The sequence below is a fragment of the Mauremys mutica genome, chromosome 1, assembly GCF_020497125.1.
Source record: "Mauremys mutica isolate MM-2020 ecotype Southern chromosome 1, ASM2049712v1, whole genome shotgun sequence".
Classification (NCBI taxonomy): domain Eukaryota; kingdom Metazoa; phylum Chordata; order Testudines; family Geoemydidae; genus Mauremys; species Mauremys mutica.
In genome coordinates, this window is record NC_059072.1 from 138476476 (window position 1) to 138493215 (window position 16740).

The 16740-nt window shown below is 48.3% G+C and overlaps 1 protein-coding gene across 1 annotated transcript in view; it reads right to left on the minus strand.

Moving 5' to 3' along the window:
• LOC123355747 (alpha-2-macroglobulin-like) overlaps positions 1-12692 on the minus strand; it is an 80452-nt gene extending 67760 nt beyond the window's left edge. Inside the window, exons 1-5 of the mRNA XM_044998379.1 lie at positions 12538-12692; positions 8458-8641; positions 6368-6524; positions 6013-6065; positions 684-704 (exon numbers count right to left, since the gene is read on the minus strand). Coding sequence (XP_044854314.1) covers positions 684-704; positions 6013-6065; positions 6368-6524; positions 8458-8641; positions 12538-12626 — 504 coding nt within the window. The 5' untranslated portion in view covers positions 12627-12692. The remainder of the gene's footprint in view (positions 1-683; positions 705-6012; positions 6066-6367; positions 6525-8457; positions 8642-12537) is intronic.
• Positions 12693-16740: the final 4048 nt, after the last annotated feature.

Below are 16740 nucleotides of genomic sequence, written 5' to 3' on the forward strand. Positions count from 1 at the left end.
TGCTCTGGCTGAGGATTGAAATACTCAAGTTACCTCTGGGGCTGAGAAAACCTTCCCCATGCAGGTATGTGGAAGGCAATGGAAATGCTCACCTGGTCTTAAATATGTTGTTGTTTGAGCCGCTATTCCTCTTCAGGCAGCCAGTATATCTTTGACCAGTCTAGCTTATCCCTGTATGGGATGGGAAATGAGCTGTGCCAGTATAAGGCACCTCTATGCTGGTATAAATGGGCCCATGCTAGCGGCTGCACCAGGTGTAACTACTTTGGTATAAAATTGCACCCCTGACTGACACAGTTAAACTGGCATGAAATCTGTGTGCAGACCAGGGCTCACTTTCACAAAAGACCCTTTTCAGGCTCCTTTAAACAACCTAAAGAATCAGAAAAGGCCACAGGCCCATTTTCCCCCTTTCCAGGTCATGTTCCAATGTTGCGCTGCAGGTGAGATGCCAGAGACTCAGCTGCGAGGGTGGGTGGGGTGAATGCAGGACTCTATTTCCTGTTCACAGGCTCACCCTTACTTCCTTTTTCTGAGCCCTCTAGTGGCTGCACTACCCATTCACAATGAACACCACACTACACCCTCCCTCTGCTGTGGAGCACAGGAATTTCTCCCCATCCCTGCAGCAGCCCCAGCTTTCAGCTAGTGGCTATGAGAGTAAAAATCAATGAGTCACTTACCTTGATGAAGACCAATGGAAACTGTGGGGGAAACAGGGAGAAGCAGAGTTAGAAATACAGGTCTAATGTGCACTGAGCTCATTTACCCTGTTCAGGGGACTTCTGCGTCTCTCCCCTGCATTTCCCTTTGCCCCTTGCTCTCTGTTACTCAATGAGAAACTCCAGCAGAGCCTTCTAATGTTTTAGCACCTGAACTGGTCAGTTTAACACAGCTGTGAAATTAAACACTTCGTTTTGCATTTAGAGGATTCAGGGTAAAAATTTCAAAATCACCTGAGTGACTTAGGAGCCTTTAAAAAATGACTTAGGCACTTTAGGCCATTGATTTCAATGGGAATCAGGCACTTACATACCTCGGAGGTTCTGTGGCTTAGGAGCCAAAGAGCCACTGACTTTCAGTGAGACTTTGTAAAGGAGGCAGATTTGTTTAGGTGCCCAACAATGCGGACAGGCACTGAGTGGAGTTTCCAAGTGCTGAGGTATCTAGTTCCCCACTGCAACCAATGGGAGCTAGTCTCCTAACCTGCCTATGTGCTTTTAAAAATCCCACTAGGCACTTACCTGCAGCCTGAGGCATCTAAATCCCTTAGGCAATCTGGCCCAAAGTGCCCAAGTCACTTCTGAAAATGGGACTAAGGTTTCTAAGTCACTGAGGCACTTTAGAAATGTGCCCCTGAGTGTGTAGCCATTTGGAAAGTTGCTGGTTTCCAGGGCTTTCAGGTGGCAACTCAGTTCTCTGTGTCCTGCTCTGCAGCATCAGGTGGGGCCTGTTGCTGGGATGTCTCTTCAGGGACCCCTGCTCCTGCAAACTCGCAGTGAGGTTATGGAGGGGGGTCAACTAGATCACAGTGTACGATGTGCAGGAAGGTGGGACAGAACCAGGTACAGGGGTCTTGAGACCCAGTCACATGACTTCCCACAAGACAGAAGTGATCTCCTCAGGGCCTGACTCACTGCTAGCCCACCCCGGTGCTGTCACTCACACCAGTGCAAAGTGGGGCACACAGCAACCAGCCTCATTTAGCAACATTTTATGCCCACTTTGCTCTGGTATTAATGATGCCTATCAAATGGAGAAGCCCAGTGCTTAATTTGTCCCAGGGCTGAGCCCCGGCACCTCTGAGCTTGGCAGTTCATAGCCTCGGCACCTCTGGGCTTTCTGTGTCAGTTATGAAAGTAAAAAATTGCTTGAGCCCCAGCACCTAATTGCTTGAGCCTCTTTCATTATAAATTCATAGCACATCTCTTTCATTACAAATTAAGCTTGGGAGAAGCCAGTTATTACTCGGCAGGTGGGAAGCAACTGCTTCTTCTTTGATGGTTATTCTTTGCAATTCTGTTCAAAGCACTAACTTCTCTGGTAGTGTTTTACGTTTCCTTGTGATCAGATGAAGTGATCAGACTCTCCCTGTTACACTAGCCTGCACCTTTATGTTCAGAATAATGATCTGCCTCTGCAGATTCATCTGCCCTGCTGTTCATTCCCTCTGTCCTGAAATTCTGTTTCCTGTATTCAAAGGGCCCGTAAGGATGCCACAATCAGAGGATTATGATTTTTAAGGGCTAGTCTACACTTACGAGCCGGGTCGACGCGGTGAGTTCGACTTCTCGGAGTTCGAACTATCGCGTCTAATCTGGACGTGATAGTTCGAACTCCGGAAGCGATAGTTCGAACTCCGGTACTCCACCACTGCAAAAGGCGGTGGCGGAGTCGACCTTGGAGCCGCGGACTTCGATTCCGCGGCGTCTGGACGGGTGAGTAGTTCGAACTAGGGTACTTCGAATTCAGCTACGCTATTCACGTAGCTGAATTTGCGTACCCTAGTTCGACCCCGCTTCTTAGTGTGGACCAGCCCTCAGATGTAACAGAAGATAGAGGGAGGTTCTTAGCTCCACCAACTGTAAGCAATTTATTATGTAGTCCTCCCTCAGCCAGGGCCGGTGCAACCGTTCAGGCAACCTAGGCAGTCGCCTAGGGCACTGGGATTTGGGGGGCACCATTTTCTTCGGCAGCGACCACGTCAGCCGGATCTTCATTTAGGCCGAGGGAGCTGGGGCAGGGGAGCGCAGGGAGGGCTGCCTGCAGCAAGTGAAGTGGGGGCGGCACGCAGGGAAACTCCGCGCCCCAGCTCACCCCTGCCCCACTCCTCCCTGAGCACGCCGTGGCTGCTTCACTTCTCCCGCCTCCCAGGCTTGTGGCGCCTAACCTGAGGTGGGAGAAGTGAAGCAGCCATGGCGTGCTTGGGGTGCTCATGCTCATGCGCGGAGCAGGGATGAGCTGGGGCGGGTAGGGGTGTGCCTCAGGGTGGAGGGGGGGAGCTGCCGCAGGGGGGTGGGAGGGCCGCAAGGTGGAAGTTTTGCCTAGGGCGCGAAACATCCTTGCACCGGCCCTGCCCTCAGCCTTTTCTTCTCTAGACTAAGCATTGCCCAATTCTTTCAACCTTTCCTCATAGATCAGGTTTTTTAAAACTCTTATAAATGTTGTTGCTCTCCTTTGGACTCTTTCCAGTTTATTCACCTCTGGCAACAAGATCCTAACAGGACATTTTTCACTCCCTGCTCCAGGGGCAAGACGAATCTCTTTCCCAAGTATGAGGGGAAGAAAATACTGAGAAGATTTTTGAACTTCCCCCCGAAACTCTGAAGATCAGATGGTTAACATCTCTGGACAAAACCAGAAGGTATTATTGGATAAGTTTAATATGATACCTGTAAATGGAAGAAGTGAGGGGACATTTCACATAAATTTAATTGACTGCTGAGAGTGGTATTGATAATATTATTATCCCTGTGTAATTCATCATTGTAGGGATTTCTCTGTCATTACAATGTTGTGCTCTTTCTAGTGAGATTTTTATTATCCATGGAGAGGATGCCTTAATTAAATGTGGTTACAAAGACTAAAGCTCAGCCATTCCTGACAAATTGTCTAGGAGATTGGAAGACTCTGATGTTAGATTTCTCAGAGACATCATTATTGTCCTTGAATTCCTCTCAAATTTGTGAATCATATGAGTTGCTGGGAAAGTCCTTGCAACCACTTGTCTTTGAACAAATTGATTTTTCTTTTAACTATTCTAAAAATTATTTCAAAGATAAGTACACTTGGCTTGATGCAGACTGTCTAGCTCTAGCCTGTCTAGCTAACAGGGTAAGATGCAATCCATCTCCTAATTTACTTCATAATTTAGTAGCTGCCAGAAGACAATATAAAGGCTTATTATATCAGAAAAACCAAGAATATCTTAGATCCTTGTGGAAGGGTTTTGAATCAGCATCTAAGGCTAAAAATTCTTACACATTTTAGAAGATGGTGGCCACGGGTTCTGGTAGATCTACTCTGAATGATGAACCCCATATTAATCATGAAGCTTGGATAGTACATTTTGGCCAGGTCTTTAATGATTCCCCTCAACCAGTTTTTAAATCTAATTCTACCATAGTTGATGCAATGAGGAATCCTCTCTTTGATTTACCACTCTGGCTTTCAGTACAGTACAGTGAAGTCCACTCATTACTTTTAGACCAACAATGGAAAAAAAACCTCTAGGAGAAGATTTTCTCTGTGATGAAGTTTCTCAGGATAATCCTAATTGGTGGTTCCCAGATTTGGCTAAATTATTTACTGTCATGAATCATATTGGATGCAGTCTGTCTGGCTCACTATTACAGTTCCTATTTAAAAAAAAAAGGATAAGAAAGAATTCTGGGATAGTGCAGTGGTTTGAGCATTGGCCTGCTAAACTCAGGGTTGTGAGTTTGATCCTTGAGAGGGCTATTTGGGGATTGGTCCTGCTTTGAGCAGGGGGTTGGAGTAGATGATCTCTTGAGGTCCCTTCCAACCCTAATAATCTATGATTCTATGTAGACCTATTGGTCTGTTAGATGTGGCAGCGAAGATTTAATGTGGATCCTTACTCTCTAAATGCGAAATATGGGCTTTAGAGGGTGATTTGCTACACAATGAGCATTTCAGCTTTAGGTCTGGTAGAGCCACAGTGGATAATTATTTTATCCTATATGATTTATAAATATACTGTGGTTAATGGTAGTAGTTTATATGCTACTTTCATAGATCTAAAGATGGCATTTGATTTTATTAACCAAGAAAAACTTTGGGCAAAATTAAGAAGGATGGGAATCGATCTAAGACTTTTGCATATTTTGGAGGTTCTACACCAGTGCACTATGGTGAGGTTAAGAACTAAAGCCAATGGGGAACGTATTGTTTCCCCTATTTCTAGGGAAGTATGCCAGGTTTGCTTTACAGTGCTGCTTCTTTTTAATGTATATGTTAATGAAGTGGTGATGTTGTAAAGGAAGATCATTTCTCTCCCCTGCAAATTAAGAGTAGATCCATTCCAGTGTTGATGGCACGGTTGTTTTATTGCAGCATCCAAGTGGCCTTCGATGGTTATTATCTTGTTTTTCTCTTATTATAACTTTCAAGGCCTACTTCTCAATTATAAGCCCAAAGTCATGATTTTTGGGAAGAACAAAACAAGTCTGTGCTTTTACTTATTTAGGGATAAAGTTTCATCATTTAGGCCACTGGTTTCCTTATCATGAAGACTTAAAACAAAAGGCCATTAGCTCTGGCCAAGGGGTGCTCTGTTTTACCTGCCCATATGCTGGGAACAGAGCTGCCCCAGTGCTAAGAATCTTTAATGCAAAAATAATGTTAGATGATCTATGAGGCTGAAGTTTGATTTAGGGGCCAAATTTTGGCCTTAGAGATCATTCAAAATAATTCTACTCCTCCTTTGTTTTTACATGCTGAGGTGGATGGTTTTACTGTAAGTCATAGAGCTTGTATTGCTTTTCTTAAATTTTGCTCTAAGATCTGTACTCTTCCAGATTACAGCTTGCCCCATTTTTACCTTCAGGAGATGGAGGAACAACCTGTGCACTCTAATTGACCTTTTAAGGTTGTATATGTTTTATATGATGTTGCTGTTGTAGACTGTTGTATGTTTTTCTTTTTGTATTTGCAAAAGACTTATGTTTAAATTAATCATGATTTAATAAAACTGCCAAAACGTTTTGACATTAGCCAGTTTTACATTATAATAAAGCATGATTCATATTATGCCATAAAAGGACGTACTCTTGTCAATGAAGTTGAATGGGGTGTAAATCATGGCAGAATCTGACCCTTATAAAGAAGATGTGGGGAGTCAGAAGGCATCACTTGCTTTACACAGTCACTTTTATGGTGCTAGAAGATGTTAATAGAAATAAATTCCTCAGGAATCACAAAGGACTTTAAAAGGGTCATCATCAGCGCTCACCATGTCAGCCATGGAAACTGATCAGTGATCAGACCTACCTTCTCCTTCAGGGGATGGAAGTCTTCATCCAGAGAGACGATACGAAACAGAACTGCGGATACCATGATTGAGAAAGGAAGAGATTTTCATTGTTAAACTTGCAGCCGCTCACCCAGGAACCATCAGTCATTGAGGCAGATGCTGTGTGCATGCTTGGCCCAGATGCAATGACCCATGGACACATGGCAGTGTTGGATGCATGCACCACACTGCCCAGGTTTATGACTGGTGGGGAGGAGGTGGGAAGGCAGGGTTACTGCCAGCTGTACTAACTTAGTGACGAGTTGTGGGGTCTCTGGGGAGGCAGGGAGGATTTCCTGCTCTGTATATAATTCCCCACCCAATTCCCTGTACCTGTTTGTCCTGATTTGTAGATGGGTTTGTCCGTCTGGACAAAGACCAGGCTCTCTGAGTTCTTGACCAGCACCGATTTCCGGCTCCTGAACTCCAGCGTCGGCCCCTTCACCAGCACCGTGAGAAACGCTGATGATGAGCTGCTGGACTTTGGAACCTGGAAAACAGCAAAAGAGCCACTTGCCTTAGAGACTCTCCCCTCTGCACTGAGCCTTTGGAGGCTGGAGTTGTACATGGAACCAAAACAAAAAGGTCACCACGTACCTACCAGAATCAGGGACTGTGGGGTCTGGGGCTCTGCCAGTCTGACCTCACCCTGGTTTTGCAGGACTCTTCTCCTCCATCCCCACTAATGTCTCCTCTATGCTGCCGGAATCTTTGCAGTGATGGGGCCTCCACCACCTCCTCCAGAGGAGACTCTGCCTGCCACCCCTGTCCGTCCCCTCCCTACCAGGAGACTCTGACTTCTCCACCTCAGTAGCTTGTATCTTAAGAATGTCCCCCAATGTCTTAGTCTCAGCTTTTCCTTCTGCCCATCACCTCTTGTGCTGCCTCTTGCCAAGACTGGGGGTCATTTCCCTTCCCTTGTTATGCTCCTTCCTCAAAGGGATTGATGGACTGTGATCGTGTCCCCCCAGCTGTGAATCCCAGTGATGGCGGAAAATGGGAAGCTACATTTGAGTAATTACTTCTGTGCTGGGTCCATTTTCTTCTACTGTCCTCCCAGCCAGCCTGGAGAGCTGCAGGGAGAAATCCTAAACTGGCCCCCAGGAGAGGCACAAGATGATCTCATTGATGTTGTAATAAATGAAGGGGGGATAGCTCCCTTTGATGTACACCCAGCCCACCAGTTAGCTGTAAAATCCCTCTTGGTCTGTTCTCTGCTTGCTTTACCTGTAAAGGGTTAACAAGCCCACAGGTAAAAGAAAAAAAAGTGGGCACCCAAACAAAAGAGCCAATGGGAAGGCTAGAACTTTTTAAAATGGGAAAATAAACTTTCCCTTTGGTTGTGGTTGCTCTTTCTGGGCAGCAGGAACATGGAACAGCAGTGCTATAAGCAGAAATGCTGTGTAAGGTTTGAACCAGGTACGAAAAATTATTTTCCATACCTAGCAGGACTCATTGGGATAGGGAATGTTTAGATAGACATGATTAAGTTATTTCTTTATTTTGGCTTGTGGATCTCTTCTGTGCTAACCCCTGATGCTTTTGTTTGCTTGTCCTTTAAGCTGAACCCCGAAGAAGCTATTTTGGGTGCTTAATTGTTGGAATTTTTGCTCTTTTAATATCTAGCAATTTCTTTCTTTTTGATTTAAATAAAATTTCCCTTTTTAAAGAACAGGATTAGATTTTTGATATTTTAAGAGGTCTGTGCATTCTGTTTGATTGGCTGGGGGCAACAGCTAATTTCCTTTGTTTTCTTTCTCAGCGCTTCCCCGGAGTTGGGGGGAGGAAGGGCTTGAGGGTACCTCACAGGGAGGAATTCCCAAGTGCTCCTTCCAGGGTCCAAGGGTTTTTTTTTGCATTTGGGTGGTGGCAGCTTTTATCAAGCCAAGGTCAGAGAGAAGCTGTAACCTTGGGAGTTTAATACAAGCCTGGACTGGCCAGTATTAATTTTTAGAATCCTTGCGGGCCCCCACCTTCTGAACTCGGAGTGACAGAGTGAGGATTCAGCCTTGACAGATGTCAATGGTCTTGAGGAAGTTCTCTAACCTCCTTCTTCCATGGATTTCTTTCTGGCCTCACTCAGAGGCTTGTGGAGCCCCTTGAGAAATGGGAGACCAGTTCTCAGCAGTAAAGTCAGCACTGACTCAGAGAGAAAAGCACCCAACAAAGCCAGCCAACCACAGCCTGTAGCACAGCCTCTCCAAGAATCATGCTGGTCACTGAGCTCAGTACCCACTGAAGATCACTCCTAATGAGTCATCCACAGCACTGCCAGTAAGAACCGTAGTTTTCCTTGAATGTCTCGTAGCTAAGCCTGTCTCTGTTTGTGATTTCTGATGATATCAGGCCTTTCGGGTGTTGGTCCCAGGCTGTCACTATCTTACAGACTCAAGTAATAAACCCTGTGGGGGTCAGAGACTCACCGTGAACGGGACGCACTTGAACACGTCCTTCTCCGACACCACATCTGCGATCAGGCTCCTGTTCTCCCCTGCATATTCCAGCGTGGCGCTCAGCGTCACAGACTCGTTCAGGTGGGTCAGCTGGATACAGACCTTTTCAGGAACGTTGGTGTGGATCAAAAAGGGCACTAGCACCATGTACTGCCTGGGAAGGGGAAGGGCACAGGTCAGAGAGGTGGGGATGGGGAATGGAGAAGGTACTGATGAAAGGACATGGGCTAGTGCGACAGCCAAATCCCCGACCATCCATCCGCACTGTAATTTTTACATACAGGATGGTGAATTTCATTTTGCTTTTGTAACATACCAGCCGGTCTGCTCGGTCAGCCAGGAACCTAGGACACCACCTGGAGCGAAGGAGCTAGTTCTGTGCTAACAGCGATTGCTGTCCAAGGGCTGTTTGTTCAGGCTCCCAGCAGGGAGTGGGGATGGCTTGAAAAGTTCCAGGCTGTTAATTGAGGTTTGTGTATCCCACAGCCCTTGGCTGTATTATCTGAACAGCGGGGAGGGAGCTCAGATGAAATGCTTGTTCTACCTCCATGGAGACTGGCAGGCAGTTACACAGGAGTGTGGATCAGGGCTTTAATCTAACCTCCTCTCTAGCTGCCTGTCGATCTAGGTGTGTCACCTGCTGCCCTCAGTAATGGAGAGATCCAAATGTAGGGGTGGCTGCGTGTGCGCTGACATCTGAATGTAGGGAATGGCCATTGTGCTAAAGGGGCAGCGTGGCCTAGTGTACAGGGCTTTGGCTGGAGAACCCATTGCTATTCCTGAGTGTCAGTGACATGCTATGTGCTACTGGGCTTCACAGCTCTGTGCCTCTGTTTCCCCATTTCTGATATGGGGATCCTGAAGATGCTGCTTACACCCCACTCCCTCTTCATGTGCCTGGAGAACTCTGGATGAGAAGTGCTCGCTTACAGGTTCAAGTGTTAGTGAGGACTTTACCCAGCTTGCCAGCAATGACAGCAACAGAGTGATTTGGGCTACGGAAGGAGACCTCACCGGCCATGGCTGCAGCCTGCTGACTCAGAGCAGAGACGCTGGCAGAGCATCACTGCTGGGAGGCTGGACGTGCAGCAGTGTGAAGCTCCCTGGGACACGCAGCTTTCTGCCGGCGCAGGGGGGCTGTTCATCTTGCTTAGCCAAGATTTCAAAGTGACAGAGTTAGGTAGAAGCAGCCTTAACCTGGCTCTGATTAAATTCCATTTCGTCCTTTGTTAGGCCTGAGTCAAAGCCCATGGAAGTCAATAGGACTCTTTCCATTCACCTCACTGGGCTTTGGATCAAGCCCTGAGTGATTTTCACTCTACCTTCAATCTCAGCCAATAAAGGCTGGCGGCTGATTCTCCCCCACCTGGCACCTGGTTCAGAGTGAGTGCAAAGGGAGCCTGAAATGCGCCGTTCTGCTCTGGTAGCATTTGACACCCCTTCTGCCCTGCTGTAAATGGCGATACAAAGAGCAAGGCCATGGAAAGCCAGGGCCTGCGTTTAGTGCTGTCAAGTGTCCTGCCTGATGTGTGACACTCACCCGTTCGTCCGGCCGCCCTGTCACATGTCCCTGCAGCTCAGCTGGATTCTCACACATCAGAAAAGAAACCCTCACACACTACCAAAACCAGACACTGCTCCAGTGCTTAATTTGTGCCAGGGCTGAGCCCCAGCACCTCTAGGCTTGGCAGTTCATTGCCCTGGCACCTCTGGGCTTGTAAAAAAAATTGCTTGAGCCCCAGCACCTAATTGCTTGAGCCCAGGCATCTCTTTCATTACAAATGAAGCACTGCGCTGCACACACTTCTCCCTCTGGGGTGAGGATGACAGAAGGAACAACACGTGACAGTCGTGTTGCTTAACATTCTAGTGGCAGGCTCGCTGGTACTACAGTGATTAGCATAGTATGAGAGTGAATAGCTGAGCTGTAAGCAGGCAGCAGGCAGTTTCCTGCAGTTGCCCCTTTGCTGCTAGAGGCAGCTGTGGCATTTGCTGAGCCAGCAGCCAGGTGCCTCCTCTCTCCCTGCTGGAGCAGAGCAAGCAGCCTGGAGGTGCTGGCTGAATGTGAGATCTGATACTGGCCCCAGGCTCCCCCCCTCACCGGTACAAACCCCCAGCCATTGTGACCTGAACAACCCAAAGCATCCCAGGAGCGCCAACAGCCTTACCACCCAGTAACAATGACCCCAGCCACTCCGCATCTGACCCTCTTGGGCACGTGCTACCCCAGCCAAAGTTGCCAGGTTTTGTTCAGTTTCCTGGTGACCACCACCCCTTCCCTCCTCCTCTCCTCCCAACCAGCTTGGGGCAGAGTATGTCAACTGTAAACTAAGCATATATGCCAAATAGTCATTAATATGCCGATTACTTCATTAAACAGCATAAAATGCCTCATGGAGCAGAATAAAACTTGTGACTGGCATCACATTATGTTCTTCCCTTGCCCTCTCAGCCAGCATGAACTTTAGCTGAGACAGAGAGAACCAGACTGGACACAAGGCAGGTCTCGGTAAGACAGATGGAGAGAAGAGTGGAGCCTCTCCTGTGCAGCAGGATGCAACCGAACACAAAACGGCAGCTGCTTCTGCAGCACAGAGTGATCTTCTCTCCATTTAAAGGTGCAGGACGCAGACAACATATCTGACCAGACACAAGCTACATGCTCAGAATGGAATAGAGCTGGGTGAAAAAAGTCTGATGAAACTGTTTTCTGTCGGAAAGTGTAGTTTAGTCAAAATGGAACCGGTCTCTGGGAACATGTCAAGTTTAACCAAGGGCCCAATAGAAAAATGATAAAACAAATGGTTTCAACTTTCTCATTTTGATAACATCAAAACGTTTCATTTTCCCTTTAATATTATGTTGTAGTGTAATATTTATATACATTTATATTATAATTATTCAATATTATTGTTAACAAAATGTTGTGACATTATCAAAATGAAACATGTCCATGTTTCTGAATCAAAATTTTCTGGAATTTCCTTCCTCTCAAAATTTAAACTGCACGTTCCCATTTGGAATGAAAACAAATTTTAAAATGGCAGGTTTTCCGGTGGCATGGCAATTCTGGTTTCCAGCCAGGTATAGATTGTCTTCCTGTTCTGTATATGTATAAAGCCTAGCACAGTGGGGACCCTGATCCATAGCTGGGGTGCATAGGCACTGCGCGACACAAACAAACAATTCTAACAAGGCATTCATTGGGTTAAGCGATCTGACATTGGAGTTAGGGGACTAGATCCAACCCCCACTGAATCAGGGCAGCGTAAATTGCACCTGCTCATATACACCAGCGAGGAGGGATGCTATACCAGGAGAAGGGAGTGTGCACTGGAGGGTAAATGCTCTAATCTATGTTGGGCTCCATCCACAGGAACTCTCTGTCAGTAGACGCTACCAAAGAGATATCCTGAGTCTGCCCAGCTCCCGGCTGAGCTTGGCTACACCCCGTCTTCAGGCCCCTCAGTGGAGGTGAGGTTGCAGCCAAGTTGCTAGTTTGCAGTGCCGCAGGTGGATATTCCAGCAGAGTCTGCCACTGCCAGGGTCTGTGCTGACAGACAGGAATCTAGGTCACAGACTCTCTTTGGGAACAAACACCGTCTGTGGCTGCCAAGGGAAGCAAACTGGCTTTAAAGAAGAAGAGAAAAGAGAAACACCTTTCTGAGCTCTCGCTCACAGGCAAGGAAATTGGGGCCCATCCACTAAAGGTACCACAAGGCAGATGGCATATTGCCTGTGAAGCCACAGGGAGATCCAAGCTCCTGCAGATGTCTAGGTAGGGATATAGGTATCGAGAGCTGTGTGGGGAGCCCCAGAGTGGAATAGCAGGGGGGCTACAGGGCAGAACTGAGGGGCATTGGCAGAGCTGTGTGGGGAGCCAGGGCTGGAATAGCAGGGAGCTGCAGGGTAGAACTGAGGGGCGTTGGCAGAGCTGTGAGGGGAGCCCAGGGCTGGACTAGCAGGGGGTGGCTAAGCATTGGCAGAGCTGTGAGGGGGATGAAGGAAAGAAAAGAGAAGGCAGCACGAGTCCCTGCATGTGCAGCTTACGGTTCGGTGGTGGGCGAGGTGTTTCCAGGGAGGAAGAAGAGGAGCAGGAGGAAGATGCTGGGGCCACCGGGCAGCCTGTTCTTCCCCATGGTGCAGAGCGAGGGTGGTGAGTGAGGCAGACACACAGCCTTGTCCGCTGGCTCCCTGCACCCTGGCTGTCCGCTGGGTCCGCCCCTTTATACCTCTCTCTGCAAACAGCCCCCGGGAGGGGCGAGATAAGGGCAGGGGGCCAGGACCATTTGGGAAATGGGGAGAGATACGTGAGGAGGAGCCAGAGCCAACAGCTCTGACTCGTGGCACAGAGACTGTCCCTGGCCAGACCCTGACAAACGAGGTGGGAGGGGGGAGATATTTATTGGAAGTGTTCATGTGAGACACTCTCCTGTGTCTGAGCCATTCACCCCAAACCCCTGTTTGTATCACTCCAGCAGCTCTCTGCGGTGGTTGGAGAAGCCCTTTAGCTCATTACAGGGCCAGTCTAGCATTCTGTGGGGATTGGAATGAACTCCCAAATCCTGCCCAGTGTTTCCAGAGAAAATGTTCCTGTTTGTATGCTGTATTCCACTGGTATGATAGCCAGCTACTTCCATCAATATCCCTCTGGTACAGCTCACAGGGGATGCCAGTGAGAGACGATTTTGTGTATCATTGCCCCCCTGCATGGTGAGTGTCAGAGCTGGCCATGGCTATAAAAGTGCCCTTTGCTGGCTGCAGGAGTGGAGCTGCCCCTGTAGGGGTGTGTTTGTGCCAAAGTCCTTGTTAGGCGTGCGTAGAGCACACTTGCTCATGTCCTCAGAGCTAGTTCTGGGCATATCCGTGCCCTCAGTTGTTTGAGGGAGCAGGATTGCTTCCTTAGCTCCCCAGGAAGCCAGTGCTAGTTGTGAATGGTCTCTTGGGAGCACAGTAAGATTGGCACACTGGGGCTCTAAACAGAGGAAGGAAAGTCTTGTGAGAGAAAGTTGGGAGAAGTGGGTTCATTTCTCAGCCAAGGTCACTGTGTGACCTTGGGCACGTCCACACCCCTCTCCATGCCTCACTTTACCCATCAGTAAAATGGAGGTAATGATCCTGACCCATCTGGCAGGGGTGACGAATAATTGTCAAGTGGTTTAGGATCTTCTGATGGGAAGTGCTATAGAAAGGCAAAGGAAGAAGCCCTTTGGGGGGCACATGGGAAAACAGAAGTCAGACATTCTGAAGATTAATCCCTTACCCCATTAGGGAATTAAGATCATTCAGGGAGTGTGGGCAGCCCCTGCCCTGCTTCCATGAAACAGAGATCTGAAATACTGGGGAAACCTTAGCCGGGGAAGGATGGATCCTATTCAGCTCCCTAGTAGACCTGGGAGAACGAATAATTTTTCAGTTCCCGACAACCAAAAGTTTACTAAACATTTACTGAAGCGAAAGGTTGAAAAAAATGGTTTTGGCTCAAAAGAAACAATTCATTCACCCTGAAAGAAAACATTTAATTTTTATGTTGTCTTTTTTTATGTTTTTGTGTATTTTAAAAATAAATTAAAGGAAATTTTGAAAAGACCAAAAAACAAAACAAAACAAAACAAACAAACAAAAAAACCCAACCAACCAAAAAACCCCCCAAACAACCAACCAAAAAACCTCCCACCCTATAACATTTTATTGGAAAATTTCAAAACAAAATATTTTCTTTTTTTTGGAATTTGGTTTAAGGTTTTCCCCCCACAAAAACTAAAATAATTTGCAAAATGTTTTGCTGCTGCCTGAGCTGCATTTTTACTGCCAAAAAAAGAGACTTTTGTACAAAAAATGTCACTCAGCTGTGCAAACCCACACAGGCCCAGCTTTAGTCACTTCCAGTACAAACAGTTGGAAAAGACAAACATGTGGGGAGGTTATGCAATTGGCTGGGGGTGATAACCCAGCCTTCACCCCACTGTGGGTCCAGGAGTGGGAAGTGAAAACGTGAAGAGTTTGTACAATACTTTAAAAGACCTTGGACCACGGACTCAGAGGGTCCTGTCAATGAACAGGACAGTGAGTTAATACCCCCTGCATAGTCCCCTTCATACTGTCTCTCTCTTTATGCTCAAAGGAAATTTTCAATGCCCCAGCTGTCAGTTCATAATGTCTGAGAATTCGGGGATCAGGAAGGCTTTGTGAAATAATGGTCTTGAGAGAGGGCCAGAGGGGGCTGCAGGGACGGATGAAGGGTATTGCCAGAGCTGCGGGGGGAGTCCAGGAATGCATGTGGCACTGGTGCAACCACTGCTGGAATACTGTGCCCTGTTCTGGTGTCTACAATGCAAGCAGGGTGCTGATACACTGGAGAGGGTTCAGAGAAGAGCCTTGAGAATGATTAGAGGATTAGAAAACATGACTTAGTGATAAGATAAATAGATTGAACTCCTTGAGTCTAACAAAGAGAAGGTTAAGGGGTGACTTGAACCCAATATAAGTTTGTACATGGGAAACAAATATTTGATAACAGGTTCTTAACAAGATCCAATGGCTAGAAGTTGAAACTAGACATGGGGTTCTCAAACTTCATTGTACCACAACCCCCTTCTGACAACAAAATTACTACATGACCCCAGTAGGGGGGGGACCGAAGCCTGAGCCTGCCTGGGCCATGCCTCCAGGCAGGGAGGCTAAAGCCAAAGCCCAAGGGCTTCAGCCCAGGTCTTCAGCCCCAGGTGGAGGGCCTGTAACCTGAGCCTCAGTGCCCAAGGCTAGGGTTGCCAGGTGTCTGGTTTTCAACTGGAACGCCCAGTCGAAAAGGGACCCTAGTCGCTCTGGTCAGCACTGCTGACAGGGCCATTAAAAGTCCGGTCAGTGGCGCTATAGGGCTAAGGCAGGCTCCCTGCCTGCCACGGCTACGTGCAGCTCCCGGAAGCAGCAGCATGTCCCACCTCCAGCTCCTATGCCTCCAGGGGGCTCCACACACTGTTCCTGCTTCAAGTGCCGGTACTGCAGCTCCCATTGGCCATGAACTATGGTTAATGGGAGCTGTGGGGTTGTGCCTGTGGACTGGGAAGCACGCAGAGCCGCTTGGCCATGCCTCTGCATAGGAGCTGAAGGAGGGACATGCCACTGCTTTCGGGAACTACCTGAGGTAAGCGCCACCGGAGCCTGTAGCCCTGGCCCCCTCCCATGCCCCAACCCTCTGCCCAAGCCCTGATCCCCCTCCAAATATCTTGATCCCAGCCTGGAGCCCCCTCCTGAACCCCAAAACCCTCATCCCGAGCCCCATCCTAGAACCCACACCCCTAGCCAGAGCTCCAAACCCCCACACTCCAACCCCTTGCCCTAGCCCTGATCCCCATCACACCCTCTCAACCCCTCAATCCCAGCCCGGAGTCCCCTCCTGCACCCCAGACCCCTCATCCATGGCCCTACACCAAAGCCTGTATTCCCTGCTGGAGCCCTCACCTCTCCTGCACCCCAACCCAATGCCCCAGCCCCCTCCTGCATCCCAAATCTCTCATCCTCGGCCCCACACTAGAGCCAGCATCCTCAGCTGGAGCCCAATCACCCCCCAACCCCAGCCTAGGGCTGCCTCACATACTCTGAACCCCTCGGCTCCATCCCCAGCCCGGAGCCTCGTAGAAGAGGCACGGCAGGGGTGGGGCCTCAGAGGAGGGAATGGGGCAGTGGGAGGGTGTTTGGTTTTGTGGGAAGTAGAAAGTTGCCATCCCTACCCAGGGCTGAAGCTGAAGCCCAGGCCCCGCTGCCCAGGGCTGAAGTCCTTGGTCTTTGGCCCAGGCAGTGGGGCTTGGCATTCGGCTTCAGCTCCAGCCCCAGGAAGCCTAAAGCCAGCCCTGGTGACCCCATTAAAACAGGGTCCTGACCCACTTTGGGGTCCTGACTCACAGTTTGAGAAGTGCTGAGCTAGACAAATTTAGACTGGAAATAAGGTCTACATTTTAACAGTGAGGGTAATTAATAACTAAAACTATTTACCGGGGGTCACAGTGGATTCTCCATCAGGAGCAATTTTTAAATCAAGACTAGATTTTTTAAAGGACGTGCACTAGTTCAAAAAGAGTTGTCTATGGCCTGGGTTAGACATGAAGTCAGAGCAGATGATCACTTCTGGCCTTGGAATCTATGAATAGTGGGCTGCAGGGCAGGACTGAGGGGCACAGGCAGAGCTATGTGAGGCGCCCAGCACTGGAATAGCAGGGGGGCTGCAGGGCAGGACTGAGGGGCATTGGCAGAGCT